Here is a 14,978-nt window from a genome sequence, read left to right on the forward strand (position 1 = left end):
AATGACAGGCATAAAAAAACATTGAATGGAAAGGCAAGTTTGCACAGTTTATGTAAAGAACAGCTATTACAGCTTATCTTAAAGGGATAAAAACATAGCTGAGCTAAGCAAAAACCAAGGTGGTTTGCATTCTGTCACGCTCACTACCAAAGGTAAGGAAACTCAGCAGCTCTTCTGCAGTGTCTTGTGATATTGTCAACTCATGATGCTATAATATATAAAACATATAATTAACCTCTTTTAAATGCTCCGAAAACCATATTGGAACCATGGCACTGTTCATATCCACCTGCAGAGCTCAGACGTTATCATTTCACAGAAATGCAAACTGCGAATAAAAGCAGCAAGGTCACAGATACGGGACGTTGTTTGGCTTCTGACTGGTGACTCTGCCCTGGCATTTCCAGCGCGTACAATTCAAGGCCACGCAGTGGGAAAAACGATACACAAAAACAAAGGCTACTGAGCGCCTGCAAATCCTCTGCACATTTAGGAGCCTCTTGTACTCTCTCGCTGCGGTGGAGTGGGAGGGTGGCTGCGGTCTGTGCAAAGGTGAAGGTCGAGGCCAGAACACAGAAGGCCTTCCTCATTGTTCATCTAAACATGAGAGATGGGCCACAGGCTACACATTGTGGTTTCATGTTGTTTCCCCTTTTACTTCTAGGTCACCAAAGCACAACAAACCCCTGGTTCCAGCTACAGGGGCACAGAAAAAGTGGACAAACTTGACAAACTGGACCCTGGCAGTAGGGGTTCCTGGCTGCGGTCCTTCCTGTACAGCACATGTATACCTGTTGAAGTTGGTAAACCATTCCACCATGAGCTGGAAGGACTCGCTCCAAGACAGTGGCCAAACACACAGGCCGGATACTTTCAAGGTACTGTAGAAAGAGTTCAAACGGAAACAAACCTTTGTGAGCTTGCAGCCGCAGCCTGTCTGTCAGCTGATCCACCTCAGGTGACAAGGCTGCATGACAATGAATGAATGACAGCTCTTAGCGACAGCGTGCCAGCTGTCCCGGAGCAACAATACCACAGCTACCATATAACCAAGGAGACAGTGAAGAAAAGGACTCATTCGTACAAAGGAGCAAACCTCCAGAAACTGATGACATTTTAAAATCCAGACAGAACAACGCAGCAAAACAAAAACTAACACCAGTGCTCAAAGAGTAAAATTAGAGCACGCATTCCTTATTTAGACCCTTTAAAATGAATGGGATGAAAGTTTTCAACCTACAATTGCTTGTTATGAATTTTACAATATCATACACTGCCATTAACTAAGCACAAAAATCACTCAATTTTAATCTCATTTTATGCTGTAATATGTCTTATACACCAATATTCGTAACCTCAGATACATTTTGACACATTTCTGTTTTTATATAGTTACTGGCCAGTTAAACCCTATAAAGAGAATCATGTGCAGAAAATAACTTTAATATACTTTGCCTTTAAGACTGTGACCCAAAGGATGGGTTAGACTGGAGATAAGGGGTGAAATTTTACCCAACTGCGGTACAACTTTTTAAAATGTAATTTCAAATCAGAGGGCTCCATACTGGTTTTGCTAAATTATGTTTAATTAGAAAGATAATATCTAGCAGAGTCAGTGGTTCAACAAGAATGGTTCATTTATTAATTTGGCAGCAGAGTTTACAAACCATAAAGGTCAGTGGTTAAAAACTACAGATACCAGAAGTGTCTGTGGGTTAACTAAAAAGGGCCAGATGTGCAACCACTCTCTGTGGGATTCTTTTCCTCCAGGAATCTGGGAAATGTTGGAATGCTGAAGCAGTGGTGCACCCGTGAGCTGGTGTCAAACAAAACTGTTGAGAACAGAAAGTGCCAACACAACCACGGACCCTGTACTGTACTGCTAGTTTCCGCTGATGCTGGAAGCCATCACCCCGTTGGCAAACAAACAATGTGACTTCAACAGTCACTCTCCTTCTTTAAGATGTCAAGCATCAGAGTTTGAGATTCCTCCCAAAAAAAACATCACCAGGTTCCAAAGTGGAAAAAATGCCTGTCTGTAGGAAGAAAGTCATGAGTGTTAGAAAAAATGGGGAGTAACTGTGCACAAATTCATTATTTACTGAGTTTAACAAAGCACTCTCAGTTCAGAAAAGTCATATTTGAATGTATCGCCAGCTTTCGGATACAATTAAGAAAATGCTCATTAATAAGTTTGTTGATGGATATAAAATATATAAGTAGTACTTCAGCTTCAGGCTTTTCTTTTTTTTTTTTAAATAGTAAAAGATATGACCCAAAAATGCTACATGACACAAACAAACTACATTATTACATTAAACTCAAAAACAAAAAGGAGCATATTTTCAACAGTTTTGTAGACCTGCACCACTACAGCTAGTCTGAAAGAACAGAATATCTGAACATTGTAAATTGCTGGAGTTAGCAAGATGTCAGAGTGACTGTAATTCTCAACATTTTACACAATGTTACTTGTGGGCTCTTGATAGGAAAAGTGTACTTTTAACAGCTTTGAAATCTCAGATGTACAAGTAAATGATGGATGATTCAATTTTACATAATGTTAGAAATTTGAAATAGAAAAACTGACTCCATATTCTCCCTTTAAACTAATACAAAATGTAGCTCAGCACCACTTACATAAACCCAGGATGCCACACTTTGAGCCTCCAAAAACTTTAGGCTTATTCCTTTTTGGAGAGTATTACGTAAACTACTAGTGTTGTCAACTTTCATCTAACAAATGCGTTTTTTTCATGAACACGGTACCCAGCAACAACATGACAAACATAATGAACATACAGTTGTTGACTAATGTGATTGGAAAGTGTAATTTTTTTTTCCCCCCCTTTGCCATATTTCCATGGTAGTTCCAGCACCATGCTAAGGCCTGTTTAGAGGGGAAGGGTGTCTTCTACGAAACCAGGAGACAATGGAGCCTGGTACTGTCTTCCTGACTCAGGACAACACATTGTGGAGTTAAGCTTTCCAAATCAGTCCCACCTCTAGCACACATGAGCGACTGAGACAGCAGCTCCCCCCATGTCCCCCCCACCCCAGGCATGGGGTTGTGGATTAGGCAGACCACCTGACTCTGGGGGCAGTGGCATTTCCCTGGAATCTCTCTGGAATCTAAACGCTGCACTGGACCCAACTCAGTTCCCCCAAACTCCCCATGAACCAGTGGCGGTCACTGGCTTGAAGCTCTTCACCTCTTAGGTCTTTTTACGCGACCCCTGACCTCATAGTCACGCCTTCCACATGATGAAAATGTATCACGGCTCGGCCCCAGAGGAACTCGGACCCAGCCGAGAGACAATTTGCCCAGTTCACAAAAACAAATGAATGTGGCTGTTTGAGGTCAGTCTAACCATCAGTGAGAATTAAGACGCCACAATGTCTTTTTGCACTGCACGTTAAATTTCAGCACTGCCTTGGCAATGGCTGTAAAGACAGATCCCTAATCCTCAAGGACACATCAAAAATTGCTGCAAACTTTTGCCCACTAGAAAAATACAGATGAGGGAAGGAGATATAAGATGTATAACCAGAGCCATAGGGTACAAAAATGCTGAGATTAGTAATAATTTGGGGGGGGGTTTATCCCCAAGAAATTGTACCATTGGTTGGTTCCCCTGTTTCGTTTCACTTCTGAAAAAACAGGTAGTTTTGATTTTTGATACACTACCAGCATCTTCAGTGAAGTCACCAATGTGATCATTTCCTTGTAAATACAGTAATTCTTAAGAAAAACAGGATAATAATGAAACCTTAATGAGCAAAACCTTAATGATTAATGAAAAAAAATCTGCCTGTCCAGCTTTTAAATGCCATTTCTGTCAACCACAAATGATGCCACCAAAACTATTTAATTACAACATTCATCCCATAAGAAAATAAAGCCCAACTGCATGACTTCAGTTTAAACGTCTGGGTGAAATCAGGGTGTCATATTCATCATCTGGCAGGTGGCATCTACAGCGGTTGCCATACCAACCCATTACAGTCCTAATTGGACTAATCAAGTAATTATCTATACTGTTTGCACCAGTGCGTTTGACAAAACATGGAACTGAAATTCAACAAAAATTTCCTAAATAAATACTTACGTAGCTGCTGTCTTCAAAAGTACGTTCTATTCCCGCATATCAAGTGTCAAACTGATGGAGGAAATTAAATTAATGGAGGAAGATGGAGGCAAAGAGGCTGCAGACAGGCTCCCAGAAATTAAGTTTGACATGTATGATTTGGACGCATGCAGTGTGCCAAATGGAGTAATGGATTACTCAATGGCAGCTGATCCCCCTCCCACCTCTTCGGCTCTCGAAAGCCCTTAAACTAAAGTCGCTGTGCACATGGTACGTCAAGAGTGGGGGGGAAATCACACAGATGACATAATAAACCTCCAGCACAAGCAGCAGTCAAAAAGCTGACCACACAAGACCACTGAAAACACGCTTTCCTTATCCACGTTTTTTAATTAATTTTAATTTGTTCCTATGGCTTTAATTGACTATTTATAAACCAGGGCATTTACTAGAGTACTTCAGATCAAGAGCCTTGGTCAGAGGTACAGCGTTCACATCGAACAGAAAAGACGGTGTGAATGATTCAGCCTTTTATCACACCATTAGAACACAAACGGGGCTACAGCTGAGCAAGATGTGTGAAACATTCCCAGTTGGGATAGTACTGCTGGCCCTGCCCCCTTGCGCGAGCACACAGACACCTAATCCCTCCGTGGACAATGCTGTAGAGCTAAAATAACAGAACAGACGAGCTCTGGAACAGGAGGGGAAACAAGGCCGGAACTGGAAGGAAAGGAAAGAAATTCCACTGCAACGCAGTTCCAAACACAGAGCGCCACTTGTCTCGGAGGATCATTTTCGCTGCATGCGGATATGGGGACGATTGCTCCCAACCTCGGCACTTTCCAACCTAACGAAACAACTGAAGCGGGGCAGTGAACTGCGGAACAGGAAGCGACAGCAGGGAATAACACAACAGCTGAACCCACATTCCCACCAGCAAGTAGAGCAAGCCCCCTTCCACTGAAGGTACAACAACCAGTCACTCCTGGATGACAAGAGCACCTCCCTGTAAGACAAATATTTTGACGTGTGTTATTTTCCCAACCTCTGAGCACGTGATACGTTGACCGAAACCCTGAGTTTCATTGTGCAAAACCTTGCACAATGCTCCCAACCTGAGAAGCACAGGCCTAGAAATAAAAGGCACACGAACACCTACAGCTTTATTACTTGTTCCTTTATGTTAGGAGAAAGGGGATCACCAAGAGATCTACTGCTGAAGGACCACATAGGTTTGTTTGCAAAACAGGTATTCCAAGAAGAGTAAGGAAATTCAAGTACATTCAGAGTAAAACAAGAAACTAGATTTTGGCACTGCAGGAGGCATTTGGTGAAGAGGGAAACCAGCAGGCATACAACAGTTCCAGGAGATGTCAGACACCTGGTATTGCTTTGGTTTCACTCTTCTGTCCAGTTTGTCCCATTCAAGTGTTGCATGGGTTGTCCAGGTGATCTCACATTGTTCACTGGTTCTGTATTTCTCTAAACTGAAGTGTCATAATTTCATAATATATAACATGTGGAACCAGGTTACCTCAATCAAAAACTAACTCTACAAAAGGTGCCTCTCGAGAACCTTGTGAATTGTCAAAATACCCTATGCTGTTTTGTGTTTTACAGTAATCTACAATAAGGAAAACACCAAATCCATACTTCTGGAAAAGGGACTAAAAAAGGATTAGGCTTTAATCCAGGCAGGGATCAGCCAAACAAATACGGCTACTTTGCAACTGACAAAGTGGCATACATTGAGATTTTTCAACAAGGGCTTAGTGCTGCCTTCTATTGTCTCTGCACAGTCTACGCAGTACAACTTAAATTGGTAAAGCAGTGGATTTCATTTACATGCTGTCATTTACAGCAGCACTTTCAAAACATCCCAGTATTGTCAGTATAATTTTGATTTACACAAAAAAAAAAAAAAAAAAAAAAAAAAAAAAAAAAAAAAAAAGACGACTTATCAGTAATCTCAGAAGGAGAGAGAATTTGCCCAGGTCTACACTCTTTGCAAAACAGCAAAAAATGCTTTAAAAAGTGGTGTGGCACTGAGCATTGTAAAGCTGAGCTTCAGCTGCTGAATTGTTATTGCTTAAATTGTTAAATGTAAGTCGCTCTGGAAAGGAGCTTGCCAACTAGAATGTGAATATGTTTAAGTGTTACTTTCATTTGGTTTAAAGGAGGCAATTCAGCATACATACAACCAGCAGGACCCCTCCCAGGCACCTGAACCTGGAACCCCCATCTTCAAAAATCTAGAGCCTTAGAAACTGTTCCACAATGTGCTTCTTAAGCTCTGACACTGTTGCACAGAAATACACCATTTATAGAGAGAAACTAGGCTATATCACATTTGATGAATACCACAGGTGACAAAAACCTAGGCAGCTGGTAGTGTAGTAGTTAAAGCTGCTGACTTTGGACCGAAAGGTTGCAGATTTGAAACCCACCTCCAGCCATAGCACCCTTGAGCAAAGTACTTACCCTTAATTGCTCCAGTAAAATTACACAACTTTCTACTAATATTGAAAAGTTAACATATCGGAAAACTGCTGACTATTTTGCCATGTACTCACAAGTCACCGCACAATACTGATGCATGGGGAACAATATTGAAAGCATTCAATTGCTCAAAACAACATCAGCAATATTCCAAGTATTTACGTTAGTAGCAGAACGGTGCTGGAATGAAAAGGCTGAAAGATGCTGCTCCGTCTACTCAAAGCTCTGACCAGCAACACACTGTGCATTGCAGGAATTACTATAGTTTCATAAAAGATGCTCAAAATTAAATTTTTTCCCCATAATGCGGGGCACCATGGTGGCACAGCAAGTAGCGCTACTGTCTCATAGCGCTTGGGGGGGTGCGAGAGGACATGGGTTCAATCCCTGCTCAGTCTCTGAAGTTTGCATGTTCTCCCCATGTCTGTGTGGGTTTCCTCCCACAGTCCAAAGACATGCTGTTGAGGCTCCCCCATAGTGTGAGAGTGACAGAGAGAGTGTGTTCCACTGATGTATGGAAGAGTGACCCAGTGTAAGTAGTGTGCGTATCTAGCAGTGTAAATCACCTTGGTGAATAAGGTGTGTGGGCTGATAACACTACATAGAGTTCATTGGAAGTTGCTTTGGAGAAAAGCATCTGCTAAATAAATAAATGTACTAAATAATTTACTCAGTAGATTAGTAAAGTATACAATTTCATAAACATACCTATATGGTACAATTACACAAATTAATTTAAATGAACCTTTTGTCCAAAGCGACTTATAATATTGGATAATAAACTTTACAATGAGATACCAGTTAAGAGAGCAGGGTACTCTTACTGTATCAGTTCAGGGTAAGCACCTTGAGCAAGCGTGCTACAAAAGAAATGGGGTTTGAATCTGTACCCTTCAGACTGCAAGGGTAGAGTCCTAATGACTACGCACCTGCTGTACCTACAACAATGACGTGTGTAACACAATGAAGTTATTCTACTATGGTTACCTCAAATTTGGACTTGTACTTAGCCTTTTTAAACTAGAAAGTAGACAAAATGCTTAAAAGGTCTCCTGGGGCCAAGTGCAGTAAGATTTATATTGACTGAATTACACCTGAAAGGGCCAAAAAAGATGACTCGTTAGTCCCCTAATCAGAAAAGTGTCTTTGCTCAAACAATATAATCCATGTGACTAAACACCAGCGCACTCAGCAGCCCTCAGGTATTGGATCTTGGACGGTGCAGAACAGCAAAATAGTGACACTTCAAGCAGCCTACATACACATGGCCTGGGTTTCATTCAACCATCTTCCAGTTCTTCCTTGCTGTAATGTTGGATTTTTTTGTTGGGGGGAGGAAATGGTGTGTTTTTAAAAAACAAGGCCACATTATATCTATTTGTAATGGGGAAAAAAAAAAACTTGCTTGTGCCAAGGAGAAATAAACTAGGGCACCAGCAAAACATAAAATGGCTGCCAGCTTGTGAGTTGCTCAGGGACGCTACCTCTTCTACAGATGTGTGCCATTCCCAGAGCACCTCTTGACACACTCCGGCATGGGAAAACTCCGCTCCTCCTACAGAAAGCTTCTCAGATAAGCTCCAAGGTGGCCAAAACTGCAGATGTCCTAAACGTGGGGTGTGATGATGAAACGTCCCCCGGTAACACGAGGGGGAGAAGAGGAAAAAAAAAAAAAAAAAAAAAAAACACGGAGTCTTCCACATTCTCACTTTTCACCAAGCAATACTCAAGTCAACTGCTGCCAAAAACACTTAATAAAAACCTGATAGAAGGACTGTTACCTCTACTAAAATAGTTTTTGGGTCTCCATCATAAATCCCGTCTGGGATTTACTGGCCTTTTCGCAGAACAGTGGATTAGGGTGAAATGAAGCCCTGCGGAAAGCCTGTAGGACACAAACACTGTCTGTCGCACTCCAGACCAGGACTAATTCCCTGAAATATGTATCACAAGAACATATTACTGAATAACGGCCATATCACAGTAAATTAAATGTATGTTTCTTTGGAATAACAAACCTACACAGTAATCGGCATTGATGTAGTAATAATAATTCATGTATTTCTTTAACTACTGAATTACCGACAAGCATGAGATCCCTGGGAACACATGTTGATAACATGCAAGCTAAAACAGAAATGTTTCTCCCTCATTTAGAATTTTGCTTTGGATCGAAAGCCTATCACTGAAGCCTAAAATGCAGACAAAGCACATGGTTGGTTGGTTGGTTGGTTGGTTGGTTGGTTGGTTGGTTGGTTGGTTGGTGGGAGGGTGGGGGGGAGAGAGAGAGAGAAAGAAGCTACAGTGCTGTTATTGTTATGGATTCTTAAAACAAATAAATGTGCTCTTACTGGGTCTATAGGAACAAATCGACGACTTCACTGTGACATCACTGGCGAACTTCCCCTGACTTGTAACGTTACAGGAGCCCATGTCTCAGTGTACGTTGACATACAGGCTTATTCTTGGTTCAAACTGTGTTTGAACCTTTCTTTGTAGAACACAGAAATTATTTACCTTTCATCGCAGAGCAATAAGATAAAATGAAGCTTATTGTGTTTGAGTGAGCAACCATAGACAAAACGCTCGGTAAATGGTCCTATTGCAGCATCCTACTCCTGTACTGTTGTCTGAGGTACCAGCAGCACGGTAAACAAGCATTCCTCTGAAATGACATCCATTTAAAGAGACCAACATTACCAGATGTCTCAATGACCACTAGCTACACAAGGTTAAACGAAAAAAAACTTACAGTATTAATACTTCATTGTCGCAGTCTGTTGGTGATGTTAGAAAGAGCATACGGATTACCTAAGAGAACTTTCTTCTACTAGAAAAAAAGCCACATGTAACCTTCACCATAACTCTTACAACCTTGGATCTCTTTTTTTTTTTTTGGATGGTGAATCTCTTGGAGAGCGGTAGACGACCACATCGTTGAAACATTACCACTTTTTTGACCTTACTTTATATATGTGGATATATTCATAATCACTTTGTGTTGCCATCCCAGCTAATGAATAAAAAGAAAATTTACAACTAAAAAGTCTTACCTGCTCTGCCCCATATACTGTAGCAAACTGCACAAACTCCTCGATGCGCACAAAGCCATCACCGTCTTGGTCTAAGGCATCAAACACGGCCTTCAGGGGAGACAGGTCCTCCTCACTTGGAGACGTGCCGCTCCTCACCGGCAGGGTGGCGGAGGCCCCCACCTCCGGCAGCGAAAGCCCCTCGACCATCTGCTCTCCACTCCGCAAGGAGCCTGTGGAAGCAGCGTACCAGGCCTGGTCCAGACGGTCGCCACACTCCTGCGTCTCACACACCACGTGCTGGGTGACATCCAGCTCAACAAATGAATCATCCAGCTTCACCGCAGGAGGCTCTGCAGGTATATTCCCTTGAGGCACTTCTGAATCCTTGTCAGGTTCCAAGTCACACATCGACTCGACAGATAAGGTAAACTCCAGAACTGGACTTTCGTTCACTTCGAATTTTGCTAAACTCTGAACTGTGCTGGCTGCCATTAAATCCCCAGAAACATTACAGCCGGGGCCTGGGCTTGGAAGCAGCTCAGCCACACAGGAGGCATCTCCCTCGACAGGGGGGTCAGTATGCAGCGGCTCTGTGGACAGCAGGTCAGTTAAAGGGCTGGAGACATCTTCGTCTTCTCTGCACTCCACACTGAAGCCGATGGGCACGGCGTCCGGCGAGGAGCCCTGTTCATCAGCTGGCACGGCCGTACTCGAGCACGCGCACTCAGAGGCCTGCGACTCGCACACCGTGAGGCCAGTGTCCAAGCTCACCGTTCCAGGTAGGAGGAAGGAGCTCTCCAGGAGCTCCTGCGGCTTGCCACAGCCTGTTAAGGCAGCACTGTGACCGGGGCTGCTCTTGGGCGAACCTTCCTGGATAGAGTTACCCTGCGTGAGCTCATCTTCCAGCAGTGGGCAGGCCAAACCTTTGTCCCTGGTTTCACATGACACAGTCTCTCCACCTTGTGACACCAGAACGAGATCGCTCTCCTTGCCGACACCCAGTGAACTCGCTCCACTGGAAGGCGAAGTGCCGGAAGAGGACACCTGTCCAGGAGAGGTGTCCGCTAAAGGAGAGTCCTCCCATTTACAATCCAAGGTCTGGACCAAGGCGGGTGACTCAGAAGAAGCAGGGGCATCCCCGTCATCTGTAAGCTTATCAAAGATGTCCCGTACATCCATAGGCTCAACAAGTTCGCTCTGGAGGACATCTAGCTCCTGCAGAGAAACGTCCTTTGTGTTCAAGTCAAGCGAGCCAGAAAAGTCAACATCATCCAGGAAGGAGTTACTGAAAGTGTGTTCTCTGGGGACTGTGGGGAAATGTGCAGCCTCCACAGCTTCCTTGTGCTGGAAGTCCTGCTCCTGCGAGGAACCGTCTCCCCACTGCAGCATGGGACAGGTGGACCCGGTGTCCCACGACAGGATCTGGTCCACACCTGAGTACCCAGAGCTCTGGAAGAGCTGATTGAGGTCCAACGCATTCCCCTGCAAGATTTTATCCAGGTTGAAGGACACCAGCTCCTTGTCGGCCTCCCCGAAGTCCAGGCCCGAGTCCGAACCCCCCTCGCTGCCCTTGGACAAAGCAGCACCTTCACCTGGATCCAGGAGGAGGAATCCCAGAGACGGCTTCTGCTCGAGATCCCACTCCGAACGCCCACCAGGGCTGGACAGAAGCACTTGTTCCATTTAACGTCTCTTAAATAATAATTACTGTCCTTGGCGGTTCTAAAATCCCTTCGTTTGACGCAAAAATTCCAGAAACTTCTCACTTCGCCTCGCAGGCGACAGGTAGGCGTTGGGGTTGGAGCGGAGTCGCAGCGCCGCCGCCGCCGAGCTCATTTCAAACGGCTGAATGATGACGGAGACGCGCGCGTCACAGGAGCCTCCGCTGAAGAGCGCTCGCGAGCCCGACGCTGGTCGTCAGCACGCGTCCCCTGTACGTCCGTGCGGCCACGCACAGTCCGACAGCGAGCCCGGCCACTCCGGACACAGCCCGCCTCATTAACATGACTGAAACCGAACCAATTCTTTAGGTTTTCAAACACATTGATTGATATACGAACTGCACAGGAATGAACACGCGCCAGTGGTGCCTTTCCTCGCGAATACAAACGGATCTTACGGTCTTCTAGAGGGCGAAAGTTGCCAAGCAACCCGCCGTGGGACGGCCACTAGCCGGCAACACACCCACAGCGGGGCGAAACGTGATTGATTTTCATCAAATTTTTCACCTTTTCTTACTGCGCGATGACCGTGTGGACGAGCAACGTCATTTAGTCAGGAAACATCGAGAGAAGCACGAATGGTAAGTAACAGCGGAGCCGCGCCGCCGCTGACGCCGTGGTGTCGTCAGTCAGTCAGGCGAATTGAGAACATGGCGATGTGCACGCGCCAGGTCCGAACCCCGCGAATCCGTCCACCTGCAGGGACAGCACAGCGCGTGCTCAGCGCCGGTAGTGGGGCTCGTGCAGCCCGCGGCGCGGAGCTCGGCTCTCAGTGAAACCTGACACGTCGCGTCACATATTAGCCCTGACTGACAAACGCTCGCCGATAGCGATCGATTAACAGCGTTCCCGCTGAGGCGCTCGATTCTCCACCATTCGTGGCCTGTGCCTCCGCAAGTAACCCGTGTGCTGAGCTGACGTGCGTTACTTTTCCACTCCACGGCCACCGCGTTGTTCTCCTCAGAGAGACGCTTTCACGCGCTTCATACTGAGGCGTGCGCTCGCGAGTCGGTACGTCACAGTCCCTTCGAGGCTGCGGTGCGTGAAATGTTGTTGTTGTGCGAGGCGCTCAGTCTCACGCATCCTCCAGCATCCTTCACTCCTAACGCGACGCCCGTCTCCCTCATCACTCACTGGCCACCAGCGCCTCCTGTGTGGAGACACGACCGGGCGAGGCAGTCCCTCCTCCGGCCGCCCATTGTCCGCCTTTCCCGCGAAGGAGCTCCTGCTGCCCGTCGTCCCGAAAGACCCCAGCAAATCCACCTGTGTTCCCGAGCCGGCGCTGCTTTATCCTTCCAGCCAGGCGCCTCGTGTTCCCTATCGGCCAGCCTCAAATTCAAAATAGCTGCGATGTCGTTTCTGTAGTCCTTTGAAGAATTCCGCGTTCGCGCCGCGTTTACCGGAGAACAGCCGGCATTCGAGCTGATGACTCCTCGCGCTGTCCAGCGCCGAAAGGCCGCTCGCGAGCTTTTTCCGCCCCCCCCTCACTCGCATCAGCAGCCGAGCTGCCCTCGCGCCAGCCGCATACAGCACTGACGTCAGCCGTCTTCACGGCGCGCATGCGTACAGTGCGCGCCGCAGTCCGCCGACAGAAAATCGTACAGTATGGTGAAAAACGTCCTTCTAAAACGTTTGAAATACGGCAGGAGCTGCGGTGTATAAAAGAAAAACCAACAACACACTAAAGATATGAGGGTGATGAACTGAGCTAAGAAATAATTTTCATACGCCACGTTGTCAAGTATAGATAACACAACAGCTAGAAAGACGAGTTTGTTTTTAAAAACGAACCGTGGTAGTGTTGCATCATGTACCCTAATAAAAGCGCGCTAGATGGGCCTTCAGACGTTATTTTGTACTCTAGCGCCCTCGTTTGGCGCAAGCCGTGTACTCATTTTTACCACTCTATGCTATTTTCTAGACATGTTTATTAATAACCTTCATTTATCTCGCACCTTTGTCCAAGGTTATTTACAATGTCACACACTCAGTTTTACAGCGATTGAGCCATTAATACAGCATCGTAAGAAAATTACCCTAAATACTACATTACCTTCTAGCCTAGGGTATAATTACACAATGTGATCCACTCCTGTTTTGGCAAATTAAAGACCAAAATTTATTTTGCATTAAGGATATTTGTCTATGGCAAAAATTGGTCTGAAAAATTTAAAAATAAGATTTTAACTTGGTAGATTTATTTGCTTTCTGGTATTACATTTACTTATTTACATTTATTCATTTAGCAGATGCTTTTGTCCAAAGCGACGTACATCTCAGCAAAAGTACAATTTATGCATTACATTAAGAGAAAGAAACATAGCTGCAGACATGAGCCTCAAGTATTTAGCAGATGCTTTTCTCCAAAGCGACTTCCAATGAACTCTATGTAGTATTATCGCCATATGGTATGATACAATAATTTCACTTTTATTATTTAACCAAGTACAAAGCAAAACAGTCACTATCACAAACTTTCTAAAATTGCTAGAAAAATTACAGATCCTGAAAATGTCAGTTTAAGTGAGTACTTACTGTAGACTGTCAGCAAAGCAAGGTATAACAAAACCAATAACTCAGACAGAGATGGTAAATCTGCTTTTTTTGTCTCAGGTACTTTTAACTGTGTCAGCACAGTGACACAGCATCTGGCCTGTGAGATCAGACTTGTGTTTTGAATCTGCCTCCATCTGTGTGCAGTTTGTATGTTCTCATGTTCATGTGGGCTTCCTCTCACAATCTTAACTGCATCTATTTCAGATGAACTGACAACTTTCAATCGCCCTCAGCGTGCGGGTCTGTGATGGCTCATGAAGAACCGGTGTCTCATCCAGAGTGTTCCCCGTCTCATGCCCCCTGCTTCTAGGACAGCCTTTGGACCACTCTGAACCTGCATTAGGACAACCGGTTACTAACAACAGGTATACGGATGGATACTTTTCATTTCAAGACAGAACTACAATGTTACTGAGAACAATGTTTATTTAGAAAATGTAGTTTTATTACAAGTCACATGAATGTTTTGTTATTGTCAGTCCACCAAAACATTGTATTTCATCAGTACAGATTTAAAAATAATTCTGCAGTAGCATTTGGAATTTTTTTTTTTTTAAATCAGTCCTTAAAATCCAATGTTTCAACAGTAGCGGAAAACAATGCGCATTTAATTATCACATGTATTATTTTAAATAATTGCAAGTTATCAGTCCATTCTTCATCTGAACAATGGACATATTTGCATTTCCAAACTCTTTTGTCTTGAATAATCATTGTTTCTGTAGGTCGCTGTCACCTTCCTGTCAGTCAACAGTGAGAGGATGCACACTGTGCACGGAGAGGATGAGGACTGACTATTTTATACATGAACTTCAACAGTTATTTTCCCCCGGACAAGAAAACAGAAGATGAAAGCCTTACTGCTAGATGGACAAAACAAATTTGAAAAGCAGTCTTAGGGAAATCCATCAGCTCTTTACCCAACATTAGTGTGGTTTGTCTATGCATTCCATCACATTCTCACTGTGAAAAGTTAAATAGTGTAAATAAACTGGTGAATTCTAGATTTTAGTGGTTAGATCTGCTGCCTTTGGACCCAGAGACAGCAGTTTTGGATCCCACCTCCAGTTGAAATA

The 14,978-nt window shown here is 44.5% G+C and overlaps 1 protein-coding gene and 1 long non-coding RNA gene across 4 annotated transcripts in view; one reads left to right on the forward strand and one right to left on the reverse strand.

Annotated features, from left to right (window-relative positions):
• rab11fip3 (RAB11 family interacting protein 3 (class II)) overlaps positions 1 to 11,327 on the reverse strand; it is a 48,433-nt gene extending 37,106 nt beyond the window's left edge. For all 3 annotated transcript variants that reach the window (XM_018735005.2, XM_018735006.2, XM_018735003.2), the window contains exon 1: positions 9,644 to 11,327. In XM_018735005.2, coding sequence (XP_018590521.2) covers positions 9,644 to 11,308 — 1,665 coding nt within the window. In that variant the 5' untranslated portion in view covers positions 11,309 to 11,327. The remainder of the gene's footprint in view (positions 1 to 9,643) is intronic.
• Positions 11,328 to 11,852: 525 nt separating this feature from the next.
• Positions 11,853 to 14,968, forward strand: LOC108923939 (uncharacterized). Its single transcript, XR_001965258.2, has 3 exons — positions 11,853 to 11,927; positions 14,107 to 14,267; positions 14,628 to 14,968. It is a non-coding gene; the product is annotated as an uncharacterized LOC108923939 (long non-coding RNA).
• Positions 14,969 to 14,978: the final 10 nt, after the last annotated feature.

Source organism: Scleropages formosus, chromosome 20 (assembly GCF_900964775.1).
Source record: "Scleropages formosus chromosome 20, fSclFor1.1, whole genome shotgun sequence".
Taxonomy (NCBI): domain Eukaryota; kingdom Metazoa; phylum Chordata; class Actinopteri; order Osteoglossiformes; family Osteoglossidae; genus Scleropages; species Scleropages formosus.